At 40.3% G+C, this 18,505-nt stretch overlaps 2 protein-coding genes and 2 pseudogenes across 2 annotated transcripts in view; 1 reads left to right on the forward strand and 3 right to left on the reverse strand.

Annotated features, from left to right (window-relative positions):
* Positions 1-5,332, forward strand: part of LOC131775944 (uncharacterized) — a 6,285-nt gene extending 953 nt beyond the window's left edge. Inside the window, exons 2-6 of the mRNA XM_066162775.1 lie at positions 796-1,170; positions 1,502-1,588; positions 1,863-1,949; positions 2,224-2,310; positions 2,706-5,332. Of these exons, the coding sequence (XP_066018872.1) occupies positions 796-1,170; positions 1,502-1,588; positions 1,863-1,949; positions 2,224-2,310; positions 2,706-2,893 (824 nt within the window). The 3' untranslated portion in view covers positions 2,894-5,332. The remainder of the gene's footprint in view (positions 1-795; positions 1,171-1,501; positions 1,589-1,862; positions 1,950-2,223; positions 2,311-2,705) is intronic.
* Positions 5,021-8,000, reverse strand: LOC131796296 (uncharacterized). Its single transcript, XM_066162884.1, has 2 exons — positions 7,908-8,000; positions 5,021-7,813 (listed from the first exon to the last, which is right to left on the reverse strand). The coding sequence occupies exons 1-2, from the start codon at positions 7,998-8,000 to the stop codon at positions 5,021-5,023; spliced, it is 2,886 nt and encodes a 961-aa protein (XP_066018981.1).
* Positions 8,001-8,330: 330 nt separating this feature from the next.
* Positions 8,331-10,732, reverse strand: LOC136279102 (uncharacterized; annotated as a pseudogene).
* Positions 10,733-12,704: 1,972 nt separating this feature from the next.
* On the reverse strand, positions 12,705-13,680 carry LOC136279264 (uncharacterized; annotated as a pseudogene).
* Between the last annotated feature and the right edge of the window lie 4,825 nt (positions 13,681-18,505).

The raw sequence follows: 18,505 nt of genomic DNA on the forward strand, positions 1-18,505 counted from the left end.
CTAGAGAAAACATATTTTTTAGTCCTCTCCAGCCACTCCTTTCAGTCCTTATTATATGAAGTTGTTATTCAAACCAACCTGTAGTCAAAGAAAGGACTAGGAAAGCTTGACTGAATTGTGTATTTACTGAGATGTAAAGTGAGCAATCCAGATTGTGCAATTTAATTTATCTTGATGGCATGCAGAACAGACAAATAGTGACGTGCAATGTTAAGCTTCTTGTGCAGTTTTTCTAGTTGTTTTCTCAAAGCTTCATTTTCCAGTTTCTGTTGCTTGCAACAGCTGGCACCGGAGCCAAAGTCTGTTGCATCACACATATCTCTGAATACAGTACCAGAATATTATTGAGTCTTAAGGGCGTATCTTATCGTTACACAGCCATACTTCTCTCACCCTCTCAAGAATCAAAAGAACATATTATCAGTAAAAATAGGCCCAGCGTTATTGAACCGGATAAGTCCTCTATTACCTCTTAAACGTTAATCAATGATTACGTAAGGACCAGCCATTATTTATTACTGAGGAGGGGGGAGGATTTTTTCCGTCTTTTTGTGAGAGGGGATGGTCACTATGGTTTCAGTAGGGTCGGAGGACCAACAGAGTTTATAGAAAGGGGGCTATAGGAAATTGACTGCCAATGAGGGGGGGGGGGGGTGAATATAATAATGTAGTCTTAAGGGGAGGTCAGGTAAATTTTATAGTGAAACAACAAAACTTCTCCAAGCCCCCCCCCCTCCCCCCCCCCCCCCCCATGCACGTTCAATTATGACTTTTGCTTTATCATGTCTTTTCCAGTGTCCAGTAATAGTACAGATCATCCACGGTTCCTTTCAACACCAGGAAGACTGATATTAACCTCTGTGGGTCTTAATTTATCATTTGAATGGACCTACACATCAGGAAATCTGAATCTCGTTGAAGTTGTGTTTGGAATTTTTGATAGTTCGGAATTCCTGGAAACAAAGTTGATAGCTGTCAACTCGAGTGGTTTTGTCTTAAAAAGGCCCTCGAGTAAGCCATTGGTGGGTTGGGCAGGGAATTTGTCATCTTCTACGGCAGTATTTGAACTTTACAATGTAAAACTTGAAGATGGCAAGAAGTACGGAATACTCCTTGAATATGGCTCGCAGCTATTGACCAACATGGTCCAGCTTCAAGTTAAGTCTAGACGTAAGTAGTTCAAGACAGCACATATCAATATTTGTTGTAATGATGGGGTCCACGGAAAAGAGGTACATGAATGTATCTTCAATAGAGGCAACGATTGATAAGGTTAAAGGGGGAATGTTTTGTTCAGTCAAGACCATAGTTCAAAGTGTAGTTCCTTGATCGGAAGGGTCCCTGAAATCTCCCAATTGTGGCCACCGCTGCGCAATAGGGGCTGGAAAATATATTTCACAAAACTGTTCTTAACACCTTTAAACTTTTTTTCTCAAGCAATTGTATTGTGTTAAGTTTTAACACTGCCAGGTATTAAAGTCGATTTTGCATAAACTATTAGACACAGGTCCACCAGAAATCACCACTCCAACAGAGGAAGATTCTCAAACAGCTCCAAGAGCTACAGGGTCTCCAGATACATCGAAAGGTAATGTTCGTATCCTGTTGGTTTGCCCATCCTAAGTTACAGTACTTTTGCACCAGCAAGCCTGTAGGTAAATTACACAAGCATTGCAGATGAAACTTTTTTCTTTAATAGCTTTTCATCCTCTTAATATGTATTACCCACTCTACAATAGGGGCGGGAAAATATATTTCACAAAACTGTTCTTAACACCTTTAAACTTTTTTTCTCAAGCAATTGTATTGTGTTAAGTTTTAACACTGCCAGGTATTAAAGTCGATTTTGCATAAACTATTAGACACAGGTCCACCAGAAATCACCACTCCAACAGAGGAAGATTCTCAAACAGCTCCAAGAGCTACAGGGTCTCCAGATACATCGAAAGGTAATGTTCGTATCCTGTTGGTTTGCCCATCCTAAGTTACAGTACTTTTGCACCAGCAAGCCTGTAGGTAAATTACACAAGCATTGCAGATGAAACTTTTTTCTTTAATAGCTTTTTATCCTCTTAATATGTATTACCCACTCTACAATAGGGGCGGGAAAATATATTTCACAAAACTGTTCTTAACACCTTTAAACTTTTTTTCTCAAGCAATTGTATTGTGTTAAGTTTTAACACTGTCAGGTATTAAAGTCGATTTTGCATAAACTATTAGACACAGATCCACCAGAAATCACCACTCCAACAGAGGAAGATTCTCAAACAGCTCCAAGAGCTACAGGGTCTCCAGATACATCGAAAGGTAATGTTCGTATCCTGTTGGTTTGCCCATCCTAAGTTACAGTACTTTTGCACCAGCAAGCCTGTAGGTAAATTACACAAGCATTGCAGATGAAACTTTTTTCTTTAATAGCTTTTTATCCTCTTAATATGTATTACCCACTCTACAAACCAACCTACCCCTTTTCAGGACTGGTAGCCTGTGTTTAGACTGCAAGTGATTTCAAATATTACAAGTTTCATTTTCAAATTTCATTTCCACCCAACATGTAAGAATACTTTCATTCCAATTAATTAACCTCTAGACGGACCTTCATACTCATTTAGCCATCTACCCTTTTACCTTATCTGCTCATCCAACTACTATGGTTTAATCATCAGAGTTGCTGTTCTTCTTTCTTTTTTTTTCTGTTCTAGAGCCCGGCATTTCATTGCCAAGAAAAGCAGCCCTGAGTTTGGTGATTTTATTCCTTATGTCAGCTTGTGCTGTCATCGTACTCCACTTTAGATGTTGGCTTTACTTTCTCCCTCATAGGGCTGAAGGCAAAATAAACAAATCTTGCAGGGGAGATTCCCATCAATCAAATAACAACTGTGTGCCATAAGGCATTGTCTCGAGCTTTCCTTGGCGATTTTCCATGCAGCAAGGCACAGACTATCATAGCCATAACTTTCGCTTCTATGTATATCATGTTTTAGATATTTCATAGTTCCTACTTGTAATAAATTGCTAGTGATATAAACCCACGAGGTCAAACAACATGGCCGCTTCAACACAACTTTATTCCAGCAATGTATTCTGGGTACATACACAGTAACCCTAGAAGGTACTTAATATATTACACTACTGTTATGCGTTTACTTATTAATTGCAGGATTATTTATTTCATATATTCATGAAATTATCTTAAATAGTTTTTGAACTGAACATGTTGAGCTACTCAGAGTTCTATCAAAATGCAGTTTGATGGAAAAATGCATTTAAAAGTTGTATTTGGGTTTGAAAACCCTCTGTTCAATCTCTGAGCAAAGGAAGTGTCTTAAGGTGGCTCGACTGGATTTTTCAAAAGTCATACTGTTCAAGTTTGAAAATTAACTACGACGCCACGAGCAACGTTATGGTAAAACAATTACCACAGCTGTATTACAAAAAGATGAAAGTTTGTTGTGATTGGTGTTATGTTGACATCGGAGTTTCCATAGCAAGGTAATGACGTCATGACAGTTTTTGCTTTCGTTCGTATTTCTCAGTACCATGAGGTTTTTTCGTAAATCGCTCACTGGAGCTTTTATCTCTTGTTATTGCCTAGATGTTGGCCAAGTTTGAACAAATTCAATGAGAGCATTTTTGAAAATTTTGAGGATGAAGTTTTGAGGGTTAAAAATACAGTAAAAACATTGTTGTCGAGATAATTTGGTGATATCTAAAGAAAACGATGCGCCTTGGGAATGCCGCTATACCACGTAGTTGCTTTATTCCACTTCAAATTGTATGTAAAAAGTTGGCGAGATTGCTCTTACCGATTGTGAGAAAAAAGGGTTTGATGCCTTTGCATTCAGATGCTCTTGTTGTCATTTTTGCGTATAATTTGGTCTATGCCAACAAATATTGTAATATTTTAAAAACTGCTCGATAGATTTTTTTAAAAAATCGTCATTGCTAAGTTGTATTTTCATTGTATACGGCCTGCAGTTTTCAAGGTTATTGAAAATGTGGAAGTTAATAAAATTGGGCCTCAAAAGTACTAATTTGTTATCCCCCATATCGTGTTTACAAGTGAGCGACCTCATTATTCACAGGCATTGTTTTAAATTCTCATATCCGCGTGCACAACTTCAGCAAAAAATGAATTTGCATCAATTAGAAAGTTCGACTGCATTCGGAGATTTTTTCCGAAACATGTTAATATAAACTGAAATTTTAATGAGCTGATTTTTAAAGGCATTTGTCACGCAATTATGCTGTAATGCAGCAATGCCGAGGGTATCTCTGACGAGGAAACGGAAAACTGTTGCTCTGCAGAAAAACCAACTGACCGAGTACTCGCAAAGAAAGCTCCACGGAGCTCGTGAAAACAATTAACAGTTGTCTCGGAGCTAGAAAATCATTCACAGACGAGGACAGACGAGGAAAAAAAGCCATATATTTTGTTTATTTATTTTCTCACCGTGGCATAGTCGCGTTTCCTTTTATTTAAATTTGTATTACATGTCTTATCTGAAATGTTCATTTAATTACCAAGTATTATTGTTTAACAATTATAATATACAGAATCATATATGTATTTATATAAGCGATTATTCTTAAATAAATATTATAACTTTAACAAACGTGAATCGGGAAGATAAAAGTCAATAAACAATTTTCTGAACAAACTCTGATATTCTTTCTTTTTTTCTAATTTTTACATCGATCACCTGAAACTGCAAGGAGAGGCATTGCTGCCAACTAATGATAATAACATTCACCACTGAGATATTACATCTCTAAACAAAACTATAATTATCTAATGTCTCCTTAGAAAAAAAATACTAATAGCCAACATAATCTTAGCAAAATAAAAAATATACAACAAGGGGGTTTGGTTCGGCATTTGCGACAGTATTATCCTGTAAGTTGTCTGTAACAAACTTTGACGAGCTTTCTTTTTCTTGCTTTTAAATCATAATCACCAAGACATTCCCGCCGGTAAATGAAAACATCGATATCATTCATCAATGAAAACCTTAATCTAAGATTGCATTCGTACAAAATAGTTAACCACTGCTGTGAGTATGTTTAGGTTTTTCGTCACCCTTGGCTTACTCCGCTTTTCTTGAATTTGCTCAAAGGACTCTGGAAGAGCTAGCACCGCTAACAGAGCTTTCGTTCCACCTTTCTTGTAAACACCCTGCATTGTTTCGTAGTCAAGCCCGGCCTTTCCCATTTTCTCCTTCATTCCTTCGGAGACCGGGAGGCGATGCAGCGTGGACTTTCGGGATTTTGCCTCTTGTGCTGAGTTCATTTTTTTTACGAACAGTTCTGCAGGAACTGCGTGCGTCTGAATTCTTTCAACAGATACTTGCAGAGGGGACTGAAATAAAATACGCGACAAGGCGGTAGCATCTTCTTGTGCATCATGTGCATCAAACTTTTCTTTCAGTAAAACTTCGTAAACGTCGGACAAAGATTTGCTCTTGCAGGAATACAAAGGGCTACCTTTCTGCTTCATTTCTGTCGAAACAATCTTTAGAGAGTCCACAAGGACAACACCAGTAGCCAGGAACAATTCAAGGAGATTGTTCCTTCTCAGAGCATTGATCAGAACTGGGAAGTCAAACTTTTCACCATTGTGTGCAATAAGGACAACTTGGAAGGAACGGGACTGCTGTTTTAGGAAACTGCAAAAATCACTGAGACCCTGAGTTTGCGATACGGCCTCCAGTTCTTTCCCTCTTCTCAATAATGTTTTTCTGCCCTTACAAAACTCTACACTTATACCGTGGACTTGCGTCGCTGACTGGCCAATAATTCGATTTTCTGGAAAAAGGTTTACCGAAAATGATTTGGTTTCAGCATTTGGTGGAATGCATGAAATCTGCAGAATATCCGATTTCCGGTCTAGACCTGTTGTTTCTATGTCGAGGGCCAAATGAAGAAAACGTGGACGTTGTTGGATTACAGGTAACTCGGAGACTTCCTGGCTGTTCCCTTCGTTGGATTTTGGGAGATCATCGGTATAATCATTAAACTCCTCCTTTGTCAGACATGCCTTTAGATCGTTCATGGTTGCATTCGTGATGGCGGCTTTCTCTTTGTCGCTCTGTTGCCAGCCGATCCCTGTCTCGTACGTTGCTGACTCGCGTTTCTCAGCAGAATTGGTCTTTTGATTCTTTTTCTTTCGAGAGTTTCTTCTCGCTTTTTTGAACTCTTTTGTTGACTTTCGCTCGCCATCCCTTTTCCTTTTCTTGTCAATTTTGTCGGTGTTCTGTTCTGTGATATGCGTCTGTGCCAGACCCATTTTTTCCGTGGCTAATGTCAGATATCTGTTCCCTTTGTTAAACTGAGCTATTCCTGCAGCGGTTCTAAAGTCGCTGCTTTGCGAGCCTCCATAATGTCTTATTTTCGGCGCTTTCGAGCCAATGGAACTGTTTACACTTTCATTTCTCTGTGATGAGCCCGCTGGGGCCAGCTTTTTCACGGAGTCATGAGAAAGAAATGGTCGAATAGCTTCTTCCAAGGTTGCACGTAAATCTTCGCCCGTCAGGTCCTTGCCTCCTGGAAGACTTCCGTGCTTGTAGCCTTCAGGGTCTTTTTTGTATCCACACCAGGAATTGCTGCAGTTATCGTGTTTGCCAAACGCGTGTGGTACGATAGAGGTGAGCCCTTCGAGTAATGAGGATGGCTGGCCCTTGTTTTGGTTAACACAGTAGGTGAAGCTCTTTTGGATGTAGGATATCACGTTAGGAGTCAACCCTTTAATCTTTCCTTTAGCCATGTATAATCTCGTTCCCAGTGTACGACTTGCATGATTCACATCACTCCATTTATCAATGTCGTAGTTAACCAGCGTTTTGAGATGGTTTTCTGTGACGCTGTCGTCATCTCCCACATAAGTCGAGTAAATCACTCCACTTTTCGGGGCGCTTGAAAAAAGCTCGACTGCTACGTTTGCCTCCATACTTTTCGAGGATCCTTCGTGGTTTTTTCGACAGTCGTGGCTTTCTGCTTCTTTATTCTTTTTCTCCGCTTCGTCACAAACCCTACACATTTTATTGCGAGTAGCATAACTAATGACTTTTCCGGTATGTAACCCCACTGCTGTGCCCACTCCTGACGACGAGTCGTGACAACGTCCTCGCTTTCTCCAGCCCATATCGTACGACACTCCGAGTTTTACTACTTCCTCATTTCCAGTCGTGGACAACCGCTTTTCTTCCTCATTAAACTGATTACAAGAATCTTTAGCCACTTCTTCTACTGCTTTTCCACTTTCTCTTTCCCGCTTTTTGAAATTGCTTGAGGAAATTGATGGTACACCAAGTGTTGTAAGAAATCCAGAGGTATGCGTATGTCCCAATCCACAATGCAGTGCACCAAGCCCAGCACGGGAATTAGCGTCGAAGGTGGGAGGGCCTCTTTTTCCAGTACGATGATGCTCGGCCGGGCGTACGATGTTAATAAACTCACATTGTGTGCATTTAACTTTTAGTACTGGACACACTCCTTCCGGGCGAACATTAAAACTATTACGTAAATCTAGGGGTCCTTGTTTACAATTCACACACTCGCTCAAAGCGGTTGTTAGCATTTCCAAATTAACCACATAACACTGATCCATGTTTACAGCTTTTGTGTACGGCAGACTTGATCTCAAGGTGGGTCCCTCCGGAACATTGTCGGCTGTATTGCCTAAACTTATTTCATTTCTAACTTTATCACTCCATCGCTGCTCTCTCATTGCCTTGCATTGTTCTTTCCTAACCGTTTTGGATCTGTAATTAGCTGGACGCCCTGGTTGAGACTGTAGCTGCTCCTCAGCATCCTGTAAACAAAATTTACTAGTTATATAACAAATCACTGACAAATGGAGACCCTCATTGAAATAATGTAGAAAATCGTTATGAAAACATCCATACCTGTGATTCACTTCGTCTAGCCTTCTTTCCTACGGCCACGTTGTTCTGCAGAACAGCAGTTTTCCTTTTTCTAGTCAGAGATTCTCTCGGCATTGCTGCATTACCGAATAATTGCGTGACTAATGCTAAAATTTCAGTTCATATTAGCATGCTTCGGAAAAATATCCGAAAGTAGTCGAGCTTTCTCTTTAATGCAAATGCATTTTTCGCTAAAGTTGTGCACATGGATATGAGAATTTAAAACAATGTCTCTGAATAATGAGGTCGCTCACTTGTAAACACGATATGGGGAGTAACAAATTAGTACGTTTGAGGCCCAATTTTATTGACTTCCACATTTTCAATAACCTTGAAAACTGCAGGCCGTATACAATGAAAATACAACTTAGCACTGACGATTTTTTAAAAAATCTATCGAGCAGTTTTTAAAATATTACAATATTTGTTGGCATAGACCAAATTATACGCAAAAATGACAACAAGAGCATCTGAATGCAAAGGCATCAAACCCTTTTTTCTCACAATCGGTAAGAGCAATCTCGCCAACTTTTTACATACAATTTGAAGTGGAATAAAGCAACTACGTGGTATAGCGGCATTCCCAAGGCGCATCGTTTTCTTTAGATATCACCAAATTATCTCGACAACAATGTTTTTACTGTATTTTTAACCCTCAAAACTTCATCCTCAAAATTTTCAAAAATGCTCTCATTGAATTTGTTCAAACTTGGCCAACATCTAGGCAATAACAAGAGATAAAAGCTCCAGTGAGCGATTTACGAAAAAACCTCATGGTACTGAGAAATACGAACGAAAGCAAAAACTGTCATGACGTCATTACCTTGCTATGGAAACTCCGATGTCAACATAACACCAATCACAACAAACTTTCATCTTTTTGTAATACAGCTGTGGTAATTGTTTTACCATAACGTTGCTCGTGGCGTCGTAGTTAATTTTCAAACTTGAACAGTATGACTTTTGAAAAATCCAGTCGAGCCACCTTAAAATGCTCCAGCAGCATAAGTAACACCCTCTGCTTGTTGGTTCTTTTCTTCTTTCTTTGTCCCCTTAGGACCTTTCTCCTCTTTTTCCTTTCCTCGCTGTGTTTGTACTCAGCACCACGAATTCGATCCATATCAAGGTGCCTACATCCCTCTTCTGTGTATTTTCCTGGGGAAATTTTGAGTGCTTTTAGAAGCAGTAGATCAGTCCTTGCTCCAATATTGAAGTGGCTTATGGCATCAAACAAGCCAAATTCCAGCAAGTCAGCTCCTGCGAAAACTTCCTTGGGAATGCGCTCCCACACCATTCCATTTACAGCTTCATTCTGATTTTGGGGTTTTCCATGAAGGCATTTTTCTAGCAAAGAATCTTCACTTAATCTTTGGTATACAGGTTTGACTTTTGCAATCACAGCATCAGGCAAGCCAGGAGAAAGTTTACAACTGTTTCTGTCTCACTTGAAACCACACCAGCTCGAGGGTCCAGTTGGACAGTGGGTGTGAAGATCATGCCGTTCACTTGAGGCACAATGGAAGAAACTTGCATGTATTGCCTTTCTCATTCCATTCAAGTCTCCAACATTAGAACGAATAGCAATTCCATAGTAGTTCTGAAGTTTGTCAATCATGGCATCAGTGAGTTTTCCTTTCCCACCGAGAGCAGGAGTTTCTTTCTTTAGTTTTCTGAGTGCTGTGCCAACTCGTTTTTGCACATGTCCTATACATTCTTTCTTAGCAATTTGTATTCCATCTGCAGAGTAAACATCCTTGACTCTATTGTAACTTTTGCTGTCACCATCTGAATACAAGTCAGTATAACAAAGCTTGTGAGTTGCAACAGACCGTCTAAAAATACAATCTGCACCCTCTGATTCCATGGCTGGGGCAGAGCCCTTATAATTAGCTTTGCAGTTATTGTGTTCTGCCCTCCATCTATGGTACTCCTCACTGTCTTTATCTAAATGGGAGTGAAGCTGACATTTTTTACAAACTTTAGTGAGAGGTTCTGCATCCAAAACTTTACTAGTATCAATTAACATGACAATCACGCAACCATTCTGTGAAGAATATCCTCTCTTCTGCCAGGTACAGTCACATGAAACGCCACAATTCACTAAATCATCTTCACGAGCACGCTGGGCATCCCTGATTTCTTTTGCTGCACTGGACATACCATCCTTAGCAATAACTTTCACATGTTTAGCAATCGTTCTTGCATTTTTTTGATATGCCCTTGCTGTTGGAGGCGGTGGCATATTCATTAATGAGCAAAATTTCTTTGCTCCACTGTGCCCTCTTCCTATCGATCTCATGGAATACACTAAACGCCTATTCGCCTCAAAACTTAAAGTCTGCTTTTTAGATGTCCAAAAATCATGTTTCCAGCCACAACTCTCGCAAAAGACTCGCAGACTCGAAGCACATCCCTTCCTTTCTGAGTGGTTTTCCGCAAAGCACGATGCTGAATTCTCCACAATCAGCACACCTCATGGCACAAAATGCCATGCCGAGTAGCTCCATGTCGACAAACCTGAAGCCTGTTAATGTTGCCTCCTCTTCATAAGGTTCTTCAAATTTGCCAGGTTTTGATTCCATGGCATCGGACTTAAGCAAAAGCTTTTCCGAAGACACAGACTTCTTAGTATGTTGACCGAGGGTGTTCGAACCATGTGCTTCTTCTTTCGCTTCTTTCGTCCTCTTGGCATTTTCTTTCGAAAGTTTCGTGAATTGATTTCCCGAAAACTTCCTTTTAGGACGCCTTATTGCACGATGCTTAGGAGGCATGGTTGTTAACGTGAAAAAAGAACGAGAAACAGGATAAAAAACTCAAAACGCCACGCCACTAGTATTGTCGTGAATTTCGCAACGACAATTTCTCGTGTTTCGCAGGCTCATCAACTACGACAGGCTAATCATTGTTATGTACGAGGTAACAGAGAGTCCCTAATCACGCAACGATCGTTTTCCGGGCGAAAACAACTATTGGAGGATTGTTTCTTCACTGTAAACAAGATAAAAACAAACCTGTTGCCCCTGGCAACCAAAGACCTTGTCTCAAAAATGAGTAAATACTGGACAACAAATAACATTTTCATCAAAAATTATACTGTGGCGTTAATACCAAGTGAAATACGGACCTTTTCCAGCGATAAAAATATTTAGGTAAAACTTCGAAATTTTTGCCTTTTTTAAGGTATCATACCACCTTAAAACGGCAGAAATCACCAGAAACAACGGATACACGGGGTATGAGTAAATTTTATTGATTTTACGAGAAAAATCTTCATATTTCGAAATATTTATCGTTGTAAATCGACCATATTTCGTTCCTCATACTATTCCTTATAACGTGTTCAAATTTTCAACGGTTCCTCTCATACAACGCGTGACGCGTTCATGAATTCATCGTTGACTTTTTCTCGAGGCGTGAGCTTAGACCGCCTGTGCAAAGACAATTGCGCAAACAATACTCAACATAATAACATTATACACAAAAAACACGGGATTTTGGATCATGTATTTATTAAAAAAGAATATCCATACAACTGCAATGAACACAAACATAAGATTCACCTTTCTGATCGTGAAATTAACAAGATTCGCACTGTTTCGTAGGTACGTTCCCTGGCATCAAGTGAATCCAACATGACCTTTCTTCACAAGCAGTTTGCATCCATTTGAGTTTTGTTCTTCAGTCTCACGGTAGTAGTGTTGTTCAATAGACCGCATAGAGTATATGCACTTTAGTTTCAGATTTCAGATTTTGCTTTTTACAACAAGTGTACGTTTTCAATTAAGACATTGGCATACTTGGCATACAAGGCATACAAGGCATACAAGGCATACAAGACATACAAGGCATTCAATGCTTTCATGGCTTTCAAGCGTTCGCGACTCAGTCCGTTCCAAAATTACCGCTCAATAACATCTTTTAGTGTGGATTGGCCGCGAACAATACGACTTGTGTATGCGTCTATAAGTATTTTGAGCGTTTGAGCCATAATGCTCCAGATGATCGTAATCCAAACACGTTAAATACAAAACGACTGACAAAAGAGTTTTATAGGCAATCTCGTGGTTCGCCAAGTGACCCGGCCCTGCCCGTGCATGACAACGTCAATCATCATCAAGATAACACGCGTGATCAGTATGTGAACACCTCATTGGATCCCAGTTAGTTGTCATGGTGTTGAGGGCCCAATGACCACTGGGTACTATTGCACAATTTTTCCATTTTGTGGCGGAGGAAAAAATAGACAAAAAAACAAAGGCATTTTATGACTGGGCTACCACAGGTATCCCAGTAATAAATAACTCGTACACTGCTGTTGTTGTATACACTGCACAGTTACTGCCGGTCATAATGGAAAAGATGGTTTATGATCTACTCTATGATCTATTCTATGATCTACTCTATGATCTACTCTATGATCTACTCTATGATCTACTCTATGATCTACTCTATGATCTACTCTATGATCTACTCTATGATCTACTCTATGATCTACTCTATGATCTACTCTAACATTAACCTTTCTACTAAAACAACTGTTTTTAAGTACAAATCAATCCCATAGCTGTCACTTTATTGAAGTGAATTAATTTCCGCGGCAAGCAACTGTGTCTTGCGTTGATCCATCGTAAGAGTGGCTGGTGCTTCAACAACCTCTCCATGAGATTGAAGTGGCCCATCGTGTTCTTCATCAGGTAAGGTTCCTGTCCAATCTATACCATAACCCTAAAAATCTTCCTGTTGACAGAAATAAGTCACAGGAAGAAATTATTGAAGAATTCAACTTTTCAGTGGGGAACATTTCAACTGAAAATCAATAGTAAAGTAATGGCTTACCCCAAACATTTCCTCCGACACAGTAGTGCACGAAGCTGCACTCTGTTGCATCCTCCAAATCCAGAGCTGTCGTGGGGTTCTATTGTGGGCAATTGAGAGGCCGTGGTTGATCCATCCGTTGACAAAATCGTTTAGTTGCTCATTCACAAGGGGAAAAAAATACATAATGCAGGGAAAACATGTGCACTTCATTGCTCACATCCAAGATTCTGTTATCTTCCATATGACAGTAAAGTTGGTAAAAGGTTGCGGTCTTTTGGAAATAAAGATCCCGCCATAGTCTCTCAATTCGCTGGCTGTGAACGCTTTTTTCCAGCGATCATGCTTCCCCTTCCGGGACCACGCCTGGGATGTGTCAACATAAATAAGGAGACGTCTACGTTCTCCCCACTCTTGTCCGAACGTACTCGTGACGGCAATCCATACTGGCGAACTGCTTCGAGGAAGTGAGACAGAACAGTTGAGGCAAAGTTGTTGACGAAACAGCGAAGAAATACTGGAATGCGCGAATATCCGTCGATTCCGCCATGAATCACCATTCTCCATCTATTAAAGAAATAGTTTTCGTAAAGTAAGCATTAACTCGACTTTTTTTTTTGCCGCCAATCTATGGCGTATCTAAACCGTTCTTCATAGTTATTAGTTAATTATAATATGAAACACCCATCAATAACAAAAAATGTCGGGCATCCAGCACATGTGGCAGATCTTTCCCAACTTCACAGTAAGTGGATACAAGAGTGGTTTGCATCTTGAACCAAAAGTTTTCCAATCGTTACACAAATATGTAGCTGGCTTCAGGTATGCTATAACGCTGAGTAGCAATAAAACATGCAAGTTAGGAGAGGTCACGTAATGCAGTTGTGATGTGTATATTAATTTCATACCTTATTAGCTTGTGGTTACCGTCAATGTGCCACAATGCATACGGGCCACTGACTGAGTAAGTTCGTCGTTGTACAGTGGTCATCCACCGAAAAACAGTTCCCTCTGGATCTTCTTTTTGCATCATTTGACGCACCCTAGGCTAGGCGGGAGTTACCCGATATACTCTTGCACGAAGGTGACCCAACATTATCCTGCAATCACTTCTAGGATTCTCTTTCTTGATGTCCCGGATAAGTTCACAAAGATTCTCATCAGTAATGTTTGAAAATGGTTTGGATGTGTCAATACTGCACTCGATCATACGGCACCTGACCGTGCTGAGGGACACCCCTAACAGTCTACCTATTTCGACTGCGTTAAACCCGTTTGCAATAAGATATTCCAATTGTTCCTGGGAAATAACGAACTCTGGCCTTCCACAATTTCCACTGTAGTATTTACTCAAACGAAAGCTCGACCACTGTTCTTTTTCTGAATCTTGAGCGCGAACTATAGTGGAAACGTCTCGTAGTTTAGGAATAACTTCGTTGAAAGCACGATCGCAACCCAGAGGAGACAAGCGAACGGCATGTTCATGAAGCATCTCCGACTGATAACGTAAATAGTCCACTGTTTCTGATATTAAATTTCCCGCTTTTTTAAATCTTGTTAAATCATTTTTTAACGATAGAGCTCGTACCATAAGGTGCTCTGTAACTGTTACAGCCATTTTGAGCATAAGAACTCAATCCGTCTAAAATTGGCAACAAATTTTAAGATTCCCGCTTTTTTCTAGCCTTTCTTCCTAATACGCATACGTGGCCGGTGTTACGGGAAAATTTACTGATTTTTCCCGTGTGTGTTATTCGGTACATATTCATTCGTAAACTTTCACATTTAACCATTTCAAGTCCTTTCATTTTAATAAATCAAAAAATGCATAAAAAAACCACAGTAGCTTTTGAATAGATTTTTGTTGTTACTCGCTTTCATCATATGCACCTGCTTGTCGGCACTTCTGTTATTTATTTCATGGTTTTTTTTAGGTAAATATAAGTGCTAATGGTCTTTCTGGAAACATTGGTTTTCATGATAGATAGCAGCTGAGTTTATACGCGTAAATTTAATTTCTTTTCATGCGATGGTTTCCAAACCAATCTTGCATAGATAAGCAGAAACTTTTAATTGTTTTTCCGTTTTTATCTCCTGAGCTGCGCTACTGCAATTAAGATAAGTAGTTTTCTATATCAGAGCTGTAAAATTGCACCTAGGTTTCCTACTTTAATGGCCTAGAGTTTATTGCATCCGTCTTTTTAAGTTTGAGATTCTTTCCGTCGTAGAAACAGATGGAATATTTAAGTAGTTTTTGTTTAACTTCAAAGAGATCTTTTTCCGCTCCTTTGTGTCCTTATTCAAATATTGCGATTTGGATAACAATAGCACTTTACACCAGTTACTTCTTAAGCAAGTACCTTGTACAGCTTTGATGATTACAAACTAGAGTATGCTAGAGGTCATGTCGCTTGTTGGCCTGACCTAGAATAAAAGTACTGTGGAACCAAAGATTGTCTTATCCTTGACGTCCGTGTAAGCTCGCTCGAAGTAGATCTCCGTGCGCCAGGAAATCGTGACGAGTTTCCGTTCTCGCTGCCGAGTCGTCTCTACAGAGTTATTTCCCCCAGTTGTTATTGTGCCGTCCGCGAAGATTCAGTTTTCCAGTTAGCGAGCGGAAAACCTTATCGTCACACCAGGCTAGTTTCCAGGTGACGACGAAGGACAGCGTGTTTGCGTTGAAAGTTTGAATGTTTGAATCGAAGGATTGCGTACTGGAAATGACGAGTGCTAAATATCATATTCGCATTGAATTAGTGAATGTTTGGAAAGGGAGTTCGAATATTTGAAGTGATGAATAGGTTTACCAAATTGAACGACCGGATGTCTCCATAGTGTATTTCAATTGACGAATAGTAGATTTGGAACTGACTATTTGAATTGCGATATTGAAAATTTGAAATGCACAATAGCACGTTTGAATTAGACGACTGAATGTTTGGCTAGTAGAAAAACATTTTAAAAACGAAGGGTTGCACGTTTGAATAGAAAAAGAGCATAACTGAATCGAAGAAATGTTGCTTTGAATTTAAACAGTTAATGGATGTTTCAGTAACCAAATAGCGTATCTGAATTGTCAAACAAGGAGTTTGATTGAAGAACTGGAAATCGGAATAGAAGGATATCATATTTGAATGAAAGAGCTCCAGGTTATAATCACAGGATTGAATATTTGAATAGAAAAATAGCAAGTCTGACACGAGGTTTTGAATTTTGACACTAAAAACGCACCATAGATCTCTACGTTCACTTAAAACACGAGTTTTGGTCACGCTTGATTCTGGCCCTTAAGAACCCTTGAGACCTCCCCGATTGTATGTCACAAGAAAGAAGCAAAACGTTACAACTGCACTAGGGTCTGACGGATCTTCGACAGGAGATTTTCGGTGAAAGCGTGCATGTGGAGGCTTCGTTACGCTCAATGAGCACAGCATCATGGCGCAGAATGTTTCAGCATCGCTCTGGCTCGAGTAAATAAAAATGGCTTAAAATGCTCGCAGTTGTCGATTATTACAAGCCCAAGATGCGTTGCTTGACCAAAGTGCAATACATCCTTTAGAAACAGCAAAATATTGGAAGGAAGTGGTGAGTCCTTTGCAGATTTGGACGTTACCAGTGCAGTGAAAAAACTGTTTCCATTTTTTCAGTTTGTTCTAGTTAGGTCCTCGCCTTGGATTTTGATTTTAAACTTTGACACATAGTCGATCACATACCACAGACAGCCCAAGCTCACGTCTTGAAAAAAAAGACAACGATTGAACGCGTCACGCGTTGTGTGACTTAATGTTAAGTTATGAGAGGAACCGTTGAAAATTTGAACACGTTATAAGGAATAGTATGAGGAACGAAATATGGTCGACTTACAACGATAAATATTTCGAAATATGAACCTTTTACTCGTCAAATCAATAACTGGGGTTACAACTTGGCGCGGTAAACAGGCCTTGACCTTTGTTTCAACCATCTTGTCCATGCATGGGAACCACACCTTCGCCCAAGTGACCTTCATGGGCGATGTCAACAATTCGTTCTTGCAGCGAAGCAGGAACTACTAAGCGATCAGATTTTAACAAGACAGTGTCAGTGCAAGTTAATTGCTCCTTGACTTGCTCGTAGCGGGATAGCTCAGATAGTGATACACCAGGTGGCGCTTTATGCCAGCAACCAGATTTCATTGCAGACATAACCGCTTGTAGCACTGGATTTGTTGCGGTTGCAGATTCTACCTCAGACAATGTTACAGCTTTTGGTACTGCATTTCTTGTAATAAAATAGATGTGGTCTTTAGACTCGATTTCATAATTGTGAGATTCCAAGTCTCCTACTGGGTGTCTCGAAGAATAATCTGCTGGGTTTGAAGCACCAGGGCGATATTCTACTGTGAATCGGTACTGCTGTAGCTCCATGAGCCAACGTTCTATCCTGGCGGACGGTTTAGAGGTGGGGTTGTTAAACAAGGAAACCAGAGGTTGATGGTCTGTGATTACTTTAAATTCCCCTCCATAGATGAACAAGTGAAAGCGCTTTACAGCCCAGTAAACTGACAAAGCTTCACGATCAATCTGTGGATATCTAGCTTGAGTTGGTGTCAGTGGAGAACTGGCATAATGCAAAGGTGTCACTTCATTAGTCGAAACATCTTTCTGGGTCAGGACAGCACCTATACCAATGGGACTACCATCGACAAAGATGGAAGTAGGTTTCTTTGGATCAAAGTATCCAAGGGTAGTCTTGGTAGATAGTGCCACTTTTAGGCGTTCAAATGATGACTGTTCCTCCTCGGTCCACTGCCACTTCACTCCATTACAGGTCAGCTGTCGAAGAGGTCTGGAGATTAGTGCAAAGTTCTTGATGAACCTAGAGCAGAACGCAGCCGAGCTAAGGAGGCTTCGTACTTCAGATACATTGGACGGTGGCACAACATTTTGAAGAGCTTCAACTTTTTTAGGATCAGGTGACATGCCCTTTTCAGAGAACACATGGCCAAAGAAGAGCATAGTGGGAACTCGAAACTGACACTTAGGTAAGTTTATTGTTAGACCACTCTCCTGGAGTTGACGGAACACTTGCCTCAGATGTTGGTCATGAGTGTCCTTGTCTGCGCCCCCAACATAGATGTCATCACTGATGTTCTTGACGCAGGGTATGCCAAGGATTGCATCACCCACCTTCTTTTGGAAGATTTCTGCTGCGCAAGAGAGGCCAAAATTGAGACGTTTGTATTGGAACAGTCCAACGTGTGTAGAAAACGTACTCAGTGCTCTTGAGTCGGGGTGCAATGGGATCTGGTGGTACCCTTGATTTAAGTCAATCTTACTAAACACTTTACAACCGTTCAAGTCCGACACTACGTCATCGATGGTGGGTATGATGTGTCGATCCCTGATGATAGCTTTGTTTAATGAACGCATGTCTACACAAATTCTAATCTCGTTCGGTTTATTCGGCTTGGGCACAACAACAATTGGCGATTGTCTTACAACGCTGTATGCTGTATGCTACCGAATGGTTGATAAAAACGGATCTTGAAACATATAGGACTGACAGCCCAAGAGCAGGAAAAAAAAGGGAATGGTTCTGCCATCAGATAACAACTGTCCATAGACTGACTACCCAGGAGAAACAGAACAAGTTACTGGTTCTGCCATCAGATAACAACAGCCCATAATGGACTGACTACCCAAGAGAAACAGGTACACATGTTAGTTCTGCCATCAGATAACAACAGTCCATGGACTAATTACCCAAGAGAGAGAACCAGTCAG

Source organism: Pocillopora verrucosa, chromosome 2, assembly GCF_036669915.1.
Source record: "Pocillopora verrucosa isolate sample1 chromosome 2, ASM3666991v2, whole genome shotgun sequence".
Lineage (NCBI taxonomy): Eukaryota > Metazoa > Cnidaria > Anthozoa > Scleractinia > Pocilloporidae > Pocillopora > Pocillopora verrucosa.